General features: G+C 28.6%; 1 protein-coding gene across 1 annotated transcript; it reads right to left on the bottom strand.

The window, feature by feature from the left end:
- Positions 1 to 9740: 9740 nt before the first annotated feature.
- On the bottom strand, positions 9741 to 12850 carry LOC107018039 (putative serine carboxypeptidase-like 23). The gene is made up of 8 exons (XM_015218394.2): positions 12487 to 12850; positions 12190 to 12294; positions 11817 to 12097; positions 11473 to 11718; positions 11248 to 11366; positions 11043 to 11138; positions 10692 to 10797; positions 9741 to 10275 (listed from the first exon to the last, which is right to left on the bottom strand). Exons 1-8 carry the CDS (start codon positions 12848 to 12850, stop codon positions 10132 to 10134), a joined length of 1461 nt encoding a protein of 486 aa, XP_015073880.1. The 3' UTR covers positions 9741 to 10131.
- Between the last annotated feature and the right edge of the window lie 1566 nt (positions 12851 to 14416).

The raw sequence follows: 14416 nt of genomic DNA, 5'->3' as shown, positions 1-14416 counted from the left end.
TATATATATATATATATATATATATATATATATATGTTCATGTTTAATCACATATTGGTGATCAAGAACCAAAGTTGGATGATCAATTAATTAATAATTTGGTCTCTTAAAAGTTTAGTTATTAATTTAAAAAGCTTTATACATTTAGCTAATCAAGTTAGGAACCCCAATTAAAAGCTTGTGATGTAAAGTTATACTTTGTCAATTAATCTACTTATAACACATATTCATAATTATTTGATACTCAACTTCATCACACTAGAAAATGAACATGAAGTTTATTAATAGGTGGTACCATATTTGGAAAAATGATTTAATTTATATACACTTGATCAAATAATAATAATAGGCCAATTAATTAATATTTTATTTATGACATAACTAATTCACATTTATTTTGAACGACTATTATCATTTCATTATCAAGGTGTCGGAATATTATCGAAGACCATTACAGTTTTACTTTTATAACGGAGGTATGAAAGAGCTATAATATATACAAATTACAATAACAAAAAAAATATCTTTAAAATTGTTTCTGATAGATTGTCGAAAAGATCATTAGTAAATCTAATATTCGAAAAGGTAATTCTATATTCGTGTTATTTACTTTCTAAAGTTATTAATTACGCACATCCATCTAACACAAATTAAAAGAGACACTTAATTGAAGAATAAATTGTTATTATTATATTACCAAAAAGGAATAATTATTAATTTTTATTTTATATTATATATAATAATAATTATTAAAAGAAGGTGATCATCATGATAAATACACATGGAGAGGTGGGTAACATTATTAGGGGTGCTGACAGACTGAGAAGTGATATATATGGACATACCACGCTCCCAGCACGTGACTTACTCCAAATTAATCCACTAATAATATTTCATTAAGCTTTCTAATTTAATATTTTTGTTAATTAATTCGATAATCAAGCCATTTTTCATGGATATAAAACAAGTATATATATGAGACATCAAATCTGAAATGACAGTTTCTTGAAGATGAATTGGATTTTAATTTATCCCTTTTGTTTGAGTTAATACGATGAAAAGAAACATTAAATAAATTTGATGATCAATTAATAAATCGATTGTTTAATATGAACGATAAATCACGACTTAAAAGGAGTTGATCTAAAGATAATATTCTATTATTTGTGTATGATTATGTTAGCGTACGTAACTAGCTATGGGAATTAATTGGATTAAATAATATAATGTATATTGAGGTAGAATTATAATTCAAGAAGATTAATAAACCATATATGTTTTTTTTTTCTAATAATAAAATATACAAGGGAAAACATCATTGTCTCCGTGCACGCTAAGTTTTTGGGGGACAAAAGCACATTTTTTAATTAAAATTAAACAACTCCCAATAAATTAACCTTGCTTAAGCGGCTGTCTAAAATATTGTTTTTAAAAAAAAATAAAAAAATGATTTTTAACTTATACAAGTGACAATTATAAGATCGATTATATTATAAAATAGGGAATGTTAAACTGTTAAACATTAGCATATAGTTTTAAAATGAGTAATGCGAAAGACATAGTGTTAAGATCAATGAATATTCGATTGGATAAAAGTAGAAATGACCACATTCGTGTAAGGTGCCTTTGAGATAATTTGGACATGTTCTGTATCGATCTATAGATACATTGTATGTGACAATACGTAGTAAGTGAAGGTATTAAAAAAGAATGATATATTCGTAAAACAAAATAATTTTAAATACCTTTAAATATTTGGTAGCAATACAAACTTAGCTAAGGATAAAAATACATTAAAACAAAAAAAAAATTCATATAGGTAATAAATAACTACTGGTCAAGGATAAATTTAAACTCATAGAACTTGTACAATCTTGTTAACTATATTGTACATAGAGCAATTAATTATGATGTAATAATATATCACAATTTCAATTTTCAAACAAATCAAATTGTTTCTATATATAATGTTCTACTATTTTCCTATTTCTATTTTATCTTAGATCTCAAAACTTTGGGGACCAGATTCATAATTAATTTATACTAGAATTATAAAGACACTTGGGATACAGGAACCTTCATTGATTTACTAATTATTTTATGTATACATACAAACATTTATTTAACTCCTAATTGATAATATTCGTATATGACAAATCTCATGTTTGACCAAAATAAAAAATGTTATTGTCATGCACTAATAGACATTGATGAATATGGATACTCTTTTTCTGTATTATGGGAGAAAATAAATTATGTCTACTCCAATACAAACAAATTAAATCCCCAATATTTTAATGCTTACTTCTTAAAATGTACTAATTATTAATCCACTTCTTTAAGAATTAGATTCTGTATCTCATAGGAACTAGACAAATTTAATATTTTTTATTTTGTAGTGGTTCAAGTGTTCAAAATTCCTAACTATGTCCTTCATATTTCCAAACAAACTTATAACACGTATTATTTGTTTTGATTCAATAAATTTTATAAATTTGTCTTTTTGACTATGTTATTATCGAGTTTAAAAATGTATATTTTATAAAATACACGTATTCAGAAGCTTGACAACCTAAAATTTATCAATTTCTCCTCGAACCATCCTCTATTAAAGTCACAAGTAGTCCACAAAAATATTTTTTTGTATTAGGAAACAGACCACGATCAAACATTATATAATAATCTTCTTTTTTTTTGGTGTTATAAGTACTTGGTTTGTCAACTCATGACTCATATTTTGACTAACTAAAGATATAATTAGAACATGTTGATTAAGATTAGATTACTAATGAACAATAATAATTATGATTGTAGATGAATCTTGATCTCATCTTTTCAATAGTTTTTGTTAAAATAGTCACAAACAATAATAACGATTTATAGAGTAACAACACATGTTACTGTCTTAATTTGATTGAATGCTATATCATTAATCCCACAAGATAAACATAAAAAGACAGTTGATTGATAATCAATATGACCAGCTAGCATGTTTTATTACTAGTAATTATTATTTTGTGTGGCTCTGCGTGTTGTAGGAGGATTGCATAAAATTTTGTAAATTTAGTCACTTCAAAATCAAAATCAATTTCAAATTAATATTTATCACAATTACAAAATTTACTATGAAATTTAACAACATACTTCCAACATATTAGGCAATTGGAGTTGTTTTGCTAAGATCAAACTTCATATTTTCTAAATTTGAAAATTATTAATATAACTAATTTAAATTCTTGCCGCATTATCAAGTAGATCGACTTAGCCCCTTTTCACACGAAAAGGTCCTAAATGTCCTTTTACAGGATTTTTTATTTTATATATGTCTCAATCTAATTACTATACACAGCTATACTATTTCAACAAATCCAATTATCCCAGTTGGCATAGCCAAAAGAAAATCAAGAAAAAAGACAATGAACACCCTAAAATATAGAAGACATCGAATCAAACTAATTTAATTCACTCGAAAGGACAATAACGTTAGGCAGTCTTAATTTAGCTTCAGAGGGTTTCTAAAACGTGAGGTAAGCTAAAACTATTAATTCTATTTTTAAAGTAACTCACGTAATGCTTTTAGAAATTTCAACAGAAAATAATATAAAAGAATAATATAGCCAAAAAAAGCAAGCCCCATTTCACTAAATTAGAGAATTTCGAAAGTATCAAAGAGTATTATAATATCAATGAAATAATTTCGATGATTAAAAAAGAAAATTAATATGCAACAAACTCAGAAATAATTGTCTGATGAGAAGAAGGAAGGCCAAGTACGATATTTCTTTATTGTTATTTTTATTACAAAGAAGTATTGTATTTAATTTGTCCTAGAATTGTAGGCTCACCTCATGACAACTAAAAAAAAAAGGTACAATTAACAGAATGATAAATTCGTCTTCATACAAAGATTATTAATTATAGAATAGTTGTCTAAATTGACATTTCACCTAAGTGTCATCTTAGGGTACTGTATCTTTTATTTAATTGACTTTAGAATTTAATAGTATATAGTATATGATCTTAAGTACAAAAGTTATGATTTCACAGACATACGGATAAATAAATAATAAATGTATGTTGTTATATAGGGTTCACATTTCCAAAAGGACCATACAATTGCACCCCACCATTTGTTTGCTAAATAATGAATCGTTGTCCAGTATTCTTTTTCTTTGAAATGTCACGGGAGCTACGATCGTAATAATTAAAAAGTTTTCGAATTTAAGTTTTTATAATATTTTATTCACTAAACGTGAGACTTCATAGGATGAATTTTAAGATATAATCAAGATTTTGATTTATATTCAATATCATATGAAAAATAAATAAAAAATGTTATAAAAGCTTTTTTCCTTTAAGAACTAAAGATGAAATTTCTTTTTAATAACTTTTTGGAATTTGATTTCTGTAGATCAAATTAATTTAAATTTATGTTATATAAAAGCCTATTAATGAAGTATACACTGTATATCATTTTAAAAAAAAGAACAGTAATAAGAATTTGAATTCGAAATCGCAGATTAAAATTAGAAAGATAGTTCTACCATCATTAGAAATTAATAAATGTGTTTTCTTATCACGAATCAATAGAAAAATTGAGTTATCAAACATGAATTTTCTATTAATTTTTTACCAAACAAGGTTACACGGAAAACTCATGGTTATAAAAATATTGTCCTTCAAATATTATTTTTACTGGCTTAATCAAAATATCTATAGAAATAGTCATAAAGTATTATTTAGTAAAATTTCAACGAAAAATAATATATTCTTTTCTATTGCACCCTTTCAAGTGATTCGTTTATAATTAAATATAATTATTAACTATTTCTCGTTCAATTAAATATACAAATAAATTTTTTTTCTAGTGCACTCTATCAAACTAATTCGTTAGTGATCAAGGTGGTGACTTACTGGACTTTAGTGTTCTTAGTATTATCAGTAATATAATTTATTTTGGTGATTGTATATCATATGTATCCATACTAATTGACCATAGTTTCCCAATCATACAAAATTATTGTACCTCCCTTCTATTAAAGCTTCATTTTTTTGTTAATTTCACTACTTTATCAGCCTTATTTTTCCTTTAGCCCCTCCACGTCTTTTCTCCTTTCAGCAAAGTATATAATTGATTAGAAAAGAAAAGTTAAAGATGTTGGACCATTGTCAAAAACTATCTACACACACAAAAAAAAAAAAATACCGGAAAATGGTATATAATAACAAATTATTAATTCAAATTAAATGCTATAAATATAGTTAGCAAACTGTTGCTATTTTGCCTCTAAGTGAATCTCGCTCGCCACTCTCGTTCTCTCCCTCATCTCTCTTGTTTTATATAAACGCAAATGTACAAAATGCATTTGTGTTTGTATAAAGCGAGAGAAATTTGTAGATATACATATATTTTCGTTCTCTTCTCCCAGATCTCGCTCGTCAATCTCTCCTTCGCCTCTCTCGCTTATACAAACAGAAATATATAAATAATGTTTCTGTTTGTATATAGTGAGAGAAAATTATATATATATACATGCAAATACATATATCTTCGTCCTATACACTTATAATTATACAATACAAAATACAAATATTCCCTTGCCCAGTTCTATTATGCCTTTCTCTCTTTCTCGCTTTATACAAATACAGATTGTATAGAGACATATACATATTTATTGTTTGCTATAAAGTGCAATTATGCAAACTATAATTACAACATACAAATATGATTTTTGTGTTTGCCATATATGAAAGTTGTTCTAAAATTATTAGTTATTTTACTTCACTCCTTGGTCCAATTTAGAAAAAATTAAGAACATAATATGTAGTAAAAATCTCTCATACTACAATTAAAACATTAAAATTAGTTGCGATATCAAAAGGCCAATTATTTTACCGTAGATTTTGGTCAAAATAGCTTAGTAATTTTAATCATTCAAGTGAGATATTTTTGGTAAGTCGATTTCACGATACGGGAGTCTAATCAGAATTTGGGTTGTGGTGTCAAACTGCAAGCTAACTTAAATCCCACAAAAGGTGTTTGTTAGGTCATGACTCATGAGTAATCACAAAAATACAAGTTTATAGGTCAAATATGATTTTTGCCCTAATAATAATTGTACTTTAATACAATTTGAAGCAATTGAGAGAAATAACTCAGTGATTAAGTCGGGTTACGATCAAAGTGCAAGAACTTAGATTTCTCCGAAGGGTATTGATAGATTAAGACACCAAGTTATGAAAGTCAAATTCTGCTAAAAGAAGTGTATAACAACTCATTACCTATCGAATCAACTAATCTCAAAAGAAAAAGAACCCTTAAATGTACACCCGACCGTCGATGCAAGTGTCAGTCCCTGATGAGTTGGAGGGACCACAAAAAAACTATAGCAAATTCAAGATAAAATATGAGAAAATTCAAGTAAAAAACAAGAGATGGGAAAAAAGACTCAAACTCACACTAGTCACTTGTAATGAAAGTCAAAAAAAGTAGTACTAATTGGTAAGTGTGGTCCTTACTATATTTAGAGGTCCCAATTAATGTCCTTTCATCTTCATGAGTTTCTGGAGATTTTTAACTTTATAATAATATATAGAAAAAAGACATAAAATAGAAAGAAAAAAAATTAGAAGAAAAAAGAACAGTGACATTGCACTGTTGTTGTCATCATAAAAGGTCAAATATCAACCACATGCTAAAAAGCTATGCCTTTTTTTTCATTTATGTGGTACAATCAAAAGCCATGTACTTTTTATCCAACTTGGAACTTGTATCTTTACCGAACACGTTAGAATCCGATTAAATTTGAATTACATAAAAAATTTACATTAAGATTAAAGTGCTTCCTAGTAAAGGCGCCTCCATATGTAGAGGTACTCAAATGCAAGACCTCTAATTAAGAATGAAAGAGTACTTATGACTCCATCATACGACCTTGTTAATACCTATAACTTTATCTTAATCAACATCAACTCTTAGTTATCTTAATAATATTTATATAATTCTTGATTTTTGATAAAAACATTTTAAGAATTAAAAGGAATCTAATGAGACTCATACATTATATGGAGAGTTTTTTAAGACATAATCATAGTTTTTTGATGGGGAAAATGAAGTTTCTACATTCAACAATTATGAAATGCAACATGTGAATGACTATGATTAAGTGCTTCTGGGCACTATTGTGCAACAAGTCACATCTGTATATTCAAAAACATGATGATATGGTTAATTAATTAAATGGAAAACATTTCAATGTGTTGATAGTTTAAAACTGATAAAGAAAAAAATACTAGATAATCTTTTTTCGTATGTTTAATTATTGAAAAGTAGAGTAACCTGATATCTGTACAAACGAAAAGTAATAAGTACTTAACAAGTTAGTCGTCGAGGTGTGTAGAGACGGAATATTAATAGTTTTTACGTTATGAGTTCTGGATAACAATCTTTTTTGCTTTTTGAAATTTAGATTAATCTTTTATATATATATATATATATATATATATAAATTGTTAATGCAAATATAGAGTTTGAAAAACTATTATACACCAAACCCTTTGCTTTAAAGATGGCTTCTGCCTTGGCGTTTGCACCATCGTTGTTAGAGATGGAGGGAAATAGTAGCGGAATCAAAATTTCCAATTAAGAAATTCAAAATTCAAAGGAGTTAACATATGAATTAGTCAAAGGGGGTTAGACATCTATTATATACATTTAAGAAATAATTTTAACCATATATATATAATAATATTTTCATCCGAAAGGGGTTCGGATGAACCCCTAAAGGTATAATGGCTCCGCCTTTGGAGGGAGAGTGTCCACAAACTCATTAACTTTGATACAAACTCTGTAATTATTTTAAAATTTTATTAAATATTTATAAATTCTATATTCAAATTCATTAACTTTAAATTTTACCACGATAGTTATAAAATGAAAATAATTATATTAAAAACTCTCAAAAACATATATTCACCTTCATAAAAGAGAGAAGTGTACGTACTCCAGACTCAATAGAGCCAGAAATTGACTTGATTTATGGGTCACATTTCCAAATTTTGCAGAACTATATGAATTTTGGTAAATAACTTTTGGGAGACCATTTTTTGTGTACGAATTGACTTGTTCTGACACTTCCATTTTAGAATCTTCATTTAATATTTCCACTTCACTAATTTAACTGTCAAATATAACAAATATATTCAACTTAATTTTATAAAAGGGAAAAGGGTCTGATATACCCTTCAACTTTGTCATTTGGAGTTGATATACCCGTTGTTATGAAAGTGGCTCATATATGCCCTTACCGTTATACAAACGGCTCACATATACCCCTGCCGTTACAAAATGGCTCACATATACCCTTCATTTTAACGGAAGTTAAAAAAATTAGTTTTAAATTTATATTTATTACTTTTAATTTTTTTTTTAAAAATTATTTAGGAGTATATATGATTCTTCTATCAAAGTTCAAGGTATATTTTAATTTTTTTAATACATAAATTATTTTTTGACTTCTTTTATTATAATTATTTGAGTTTCTTATTCTTATTTTGTTTTTTTCTTTCATTCCTTTGTTTAAAGAAAAAAAAATTAAACTATTTTTTTGTCTATATTGTAATTTGATTTTTGTATTTGAAGAAAAAATTTTGGTCATGTACAACAAGTCTTACAAGAATATTTGTATAACATCAATAAATTTGATTATCAAAATAATAATTCTAAATTAGTCATTGAAAGAAAAAAAAAGTCAAAAGAATATGATTGACGAGGATTAAATTTACTCATATGGGATTATATTTTTGTAGAAAAAATAATAAAAAGTTAGATTAAAATTATCTTTTTTTTCATTTCCGTTAGAGGAAAAGGGTATATGTGAGCCATTTGTTTATAAGTAGGGGTATATATGAGCCACTTTCATAACAAGGGGTATATCAGCTCCAAATGACAAAGTTGAGGAGTATATCAGACCCTTTTCCCTTTATAAAAAAATTTGAACATGATAATATTTACGTTATTTCATCTATATTTTATGAAAGTAAAAAAATTATTTACGATAAACATTCAACTCAACTCATGTTATATTAAGATGGGATGTTGATTATATATCTTAAATAGTGTTGTGTGGTCCAATATAAAGAAAAAAAGGAAAAAGTTAAAGAAAAGAAAAAGTTAAAATCAAGTAAGAAAGGTAACAAAAGTATTGTGGGGATCCATGCCTAATTATAGCGACAGTACTCAAAAGAAATCACAAGGGCATCCATCTTCATGCATGTGCTTTTTCTTCGACTATCGTATCGTGATATTCAAATCAGTTTACGCATAATTTAATTAATTTTAAATAATTTATAATTTTTATTAACATACTATAACTAAACTATATTAATATTATAAAAGAATTTATATGGTTAATGTAATAATTAAATGTTAGATCCGAAGTATCTTTCGTATAAATCACGATAGTGTCTCAAAGTAAAAAGGAGGTTATACTCAAATATCTTTTGAAGAGAAAAACAAGAAATGAAACAAGAAGAGTTAAAAATTTGAGATATATTGAATCAAGGAAAATATTTTTCAGAAAACGTTTTTAACTTTTACACGTTCAATTAATCAACATATATTGTTATTAACAAAAACAATTCCCTTAAAAATGGAAAAATGACTTTCCTAGTGAAAATCAAGAAAACAAGTTCAACAACTGATATTTCATATTAATTGTCTTTTCCACCCTCCAACAGTAACAAAATACATAGTACATTAATCTCACAGATGAGATTTAGAGAGAATAAAATATACGCATATCGTGAGATAATACTAATATATTTTACTTACGTACCAAACATAAAAAAAAAAGATAGAAAAAGAGAGTTAAACCCCTCTTATATTCCTTGGGCTAACAAACATAGGCCTGTATGTGATTAAGAAGCCCAACAAATCGTAAGTATTTCAGCCCCCAACTGGGTGATCTTAGGCCCAAATGATCCACGCGTCTTACCAATTCAATCAAAATATTAAATTTCGATGGAAAAATAGTGATCTTTTAGTAACGTCTATTTTAGAATATTGTTTGTTGTTGTGCAGAAAAGGCAAATATATATAATATATTCTTCCATTGTAATAATGTTGTTATACTACTTTTTAAGGGGAGGCTTTCCACTAAGAAAATGGGAGAAAAAAGCCAAAGCTCGATTTGGTTGATATGTTGGAACAAAATGACCTGCTCCTCTTATTGTCACAAATGTCAAGTTTTTATACTCCTCTACATATCCACCAACCTGCACATAGAGGCGTATGTAGAATTTTTCGTAAGCAGTGTCAACATTTGAACAAATGAATCACTATAATGACGAGCATCAAAAAAAAAAAAGAAGCAAAAGCTTATCTGATCGATCTCAAGTTGGATGACAACAAGGCTAACCAACCCTTTGGGGAAAGGAAACTATGACTAATTAGACCCTTTTTTAGCCACCAAATAACAATAAGAAGGTAAGATACAAGACAAAAGCAGGGTAGTGCTAATTTTGTATCCGCAACTATTTTAGCTCATTCTGAAGAACATCAAATGTCGTTTCATTCGCTATCTAATTAAGCTTTCACTGTCTCTCCGACCCCTATTTTTAATCTCTCTGATCCCCATAAACGCGATAATTAAAAATGAAAAAAATAATTTTTTAAAAATATGAGTTTTTACCTCTCCTTGTAAGTACCAAGGGTACCAAGACGTCTTAACTGATAAATTTAACATCTTTATAGCATATCTAGTATCTGTCACTGGCACTACAACATCCATGTCACCACTGCAAAATATACATTTTCATACCACATTATGTTATCTTGAATAATGCATGATAAACTAGGTAATGAATGAAATTGTATACTCCTTCTGTCTCAATTTATACGGCACATTTCAAATTTCAAGAGTCAAACTTTTTAATTTTGACCGTGAATTCAAACATGACAGATACATGTATAAAAAAACACGGTCACAGAAAAGTTGTTTGAATCTCGAAATCTGAAAGGTGCAACACAAATAAATACTTACCTATACAGCCATATCCTTAATCCACTCTTCATCAACTGATGTAAAAGTGGCAAAACACTCAATGGTCTATCTTTCCAGTTGAGATTAAGTGTGTTACTGTTCTCAATAAAAAGAAAATTTATGATTAGTGTTACAATTATGCTTAGAAATGAATACTATAACAAAATTTTAAGTTTTTTTTTTCACTAAATCAAGAGCCATATACTTGCAACTTTCCCATGGATAAGGAAGATTTGTAACATTCGCGTGCATCGCCTTCTGAACTTCTGGTATGTTGAAGTAAGACTGAATGTAACTCGGAAGGCACGGATCAACATCCGATATCTATTTATAAACAAGAATAAAACACCGCGAGAAGTTAGTTTAAATCAACATTTCACTAGTTTTTTTCAAGACATTGAGGATTAAAAATGATGTAGCATTTACTTACTGAGGTACTTGAGGGTGATCTGTTGGTGCACAATGACGCGTAGACGTTGTAGATGAAGATATTTCCAATTTCTTCATCGATTTGATCCAAATACGCGTTGCATTTCTTGGAGACAGATGATGGAGTAGAAAAATTGCAGGTTAATATGATTTTGTTGTATAATTCCTCTGAAATTAGTGCATGAGACCAGTAATACTCTGTTGTTCCTTTCATGTTGGCTTCGAAATCAACATAGGCATTGCCAATCTACATGTGAATTCCATCAAAAGAATTAATATATCGCTAAATAGCTAATCTTTTTGATAATTTTGTCGCATAGATGTTGATCAGATGAGAAAACTTACAGCAATTCCTTTCAAGTTTATAGTACTAATCGTCTCGTTTGAGTTGTTGTTGTGAAGAAGTATAAGCTGAGCAAGTTGAGGGATGTAATGTCCCGCGTAGCTCTCTCCAATAAGGTAAAAGTCATTAGGTTTATATTCTGGAAATCGTTCGAGCCAATAGACTAGAAAGGTGTAAGAATCACGAGCTGTTGTTCTGTCTCCGCTAAAATTGAAGTCAGAACTTGTGTTTGTATATGAAAATCCAACGCCAGCAGGTGATTCGAGAAATATTATGTTGGCCTCTGATGAATGAAATGTTAAATTCATTAGTACTACTAGTTTGTGTGTAGTAAAAACAGTGACTTTAAATTTGAACTTCTTTTGATTGATTCACCAGAAATCCATGAAAATTGATTCCTCTGTAGAGTTCCATCTTTGTTAACTCTAAATGGACCAAGTTCACCAAATGCTCCTCCTCCAAGTGAGGAACAACCTGGCCCTGCTTGTAACAAAATGTTTATTAAATGATCAACAACGATATATTCTGTGTTATCTTACAAGTGAGATCTTGGGAAGGTCGTGTGTATGCAGACCTTATCACAGATAAAAACCCGACATAAGATACATTCCATTTTACCAATATATGAAATTACTAAATAGTACTTCAAAAAATAAAAAAAAAGAAGCTAACCTCCATTGAGCCATAAGACAAGAGGCTTAGAAGCAGAATGTGTAGGCGATTCGACGAAATAATAAAACAAAGCTCTTCCAGCACTTGAATCAACTGTAACATATCCTGAATACTGGTTAAAATCTACATCTTCAGGTTCACCAGGCAATTTTTCAATTTTATCACTATCTTTGAGTGAATTTTGAGTCACAAAATGTACTGGTGAAGTCCTTTGTGATACACTTCTACTACTAGTAGTTTTTTCTATGTTTATTTTGAAATAATGAGAAATTGGTTTTAGGCTTTTAGGTTTATAACAATGCACTAAATTAGATAAAGCTAACAAGGTTAGGAAAAAGAAGTGGAAATATGATGTTTTAACCATTTTTAATTTGTGTGAGAAATGATTGATAACAAGTATAAATATTCATATTGACACATTTAAATAAATGACTAAGGTTTTTAAATTTTGTGTCCGGCCAATATAATTAAAGATTAATATTAATGATCGTTTTGTTCTTGTTTATTTGGAAATCTCTAAGCTCACTATTTTGTTTTGTTTATAATGAACTCCCTAAATTAGTTGAATATTTCTTAGGCATTTTGACGCAGTGGACGGCTCAATAATTTTTTCTAGTGTTAGAATTACAATGATTTAGTGATATCGTCCGTTCTAAACTAATTAAATATCCCCCATGACATTTGTCTAATATTAATTGTCCACATTACTAAAAATAGTTATACAAAACTATTTATTTTTCTTGTCGTATATATTTTTTCGAAGGCAGGTATATTCCCTGTAGACAGTCTGTAAACTTTGTCATTTTTTTGTAAGCCATATTTCTTTTTGTTTATTGACGTAAAAAGTTGAAAACGCTTTGTAATTAGTATTTTTGTTGTTTGGAGGAGTTTATCATCTCAATATGGAGTTTGATGATGTGTAGTTTTGGATAATCTGTCTTCATATTTTGAATTTAATTATTATTAATAAGGTTTTGTATAGTTTAAATACACACTATTTTTTTTAATCTCCAAAAAGTTGAATATTATGTCTGAATCAACATTGAAAACAAGATAGTTTAACCCTCGTGCTTTGAATCTCAGTACATAAAAACAGAACTGAGAAAGTGAAGGACGATGCTTCCCTCTGTGTGGATTTAGTACCACTAATTATCATTTTAATATGATTTCAACTAATTACGAAATATTATACTCACAAGTAGTGGGAATTAGAGCAATTTGGAGCTAACAAATCTCACACTCTCCCACCCCACCAACAACTAAAGTAGCCCAATTCTAGCTCAAGAAGAATTTCAACCTACAAAGAATAAATTGGCATGGGGATGCAGACCAAACAAATAATAAATTAATATTAACACACTACTGTTAGCGTGCAGTACTCGCCATGATTTTTAAATAACAAAAGGTGTGAGGTCAGCTTTCACACCTTGATTAGTGCCACAATATCTGTTGCCGCCCACCAGCAACATGTATTGATTAACTTACACACACCTCGATTAATTCCACATACACAACTATAGGTATCATAAAAGATAGAACATATGAAAAGAAATCACCTAGTGTTTTGGTTGAACTTGAGACCCAATGTTCTCAAGCTAATTAATTCATTTGCCACTGGGTCACACCCTCGGGCGTGGTACTCGCCATGATTTCATTGTTGCAAAGGCAAATTTCTCAATCTATGTAGCTTCAGAAAAATGGGAGCAAACAACTATGGTTTACAGCTTCAAAGCATTATGCAACAAGTGAACGTGTGGGTTGGTCAATTTTAATCCCATATTATTTGGGATCTGAACCATAAAAAGGAACCGAGACATCAATAACAGAAGATGCTTGGATGAGTTAGCCCTCCTTCCATAGAGCTGTTTATGTTAGTATATGTGCAAAACTATGAGCTGCCATCACATTCCATGCAGATAGTTTAAATGGA

The sequence above is a fragment of the Solanum pennellii genome, chromosome 4 (assembly GCF_001406875.1).
Source record: "Solanum pennellii chromosome 4, SPENNV200".
Taxonomy (NCBI): Eukaryota; Viridiplantae; Streptophyta; class Magnoliopsida; order Solanales; family Solanaceae; genus Solanum; species Solanum pennellii.
This window is presented reverse-complemented; position numbering and strand designations above follow the sequence as displayed.

What these genes read in the sequence shown, in the direction of transcription:
- LOC107018039 (XM_015218394.2), bottom strand. Translation starts at nt 12,850, where the DNA reads ATGGTTAAAACATCATATTTCCACTTCTTTTTCCTAACCTTGTTAGCT. An exon ending in GATCACCCTCAAGTACCTCA is followed by an intron (nt 11,367 to 11,472) that starts GTAAGTAAATGC and finishes GTTTATAAATAG; the next exon opens with ATATCGGATGTTGATCCGTG. An exon ending in TTAAGGATATGGCTGTATAG is followed by an intron (nt 10,798 to 11,042) that starts GTAAGTATTTAT and finishes TATATTTTGCAG; the next exon opens with TGGTGACATGGATGTTGTAG.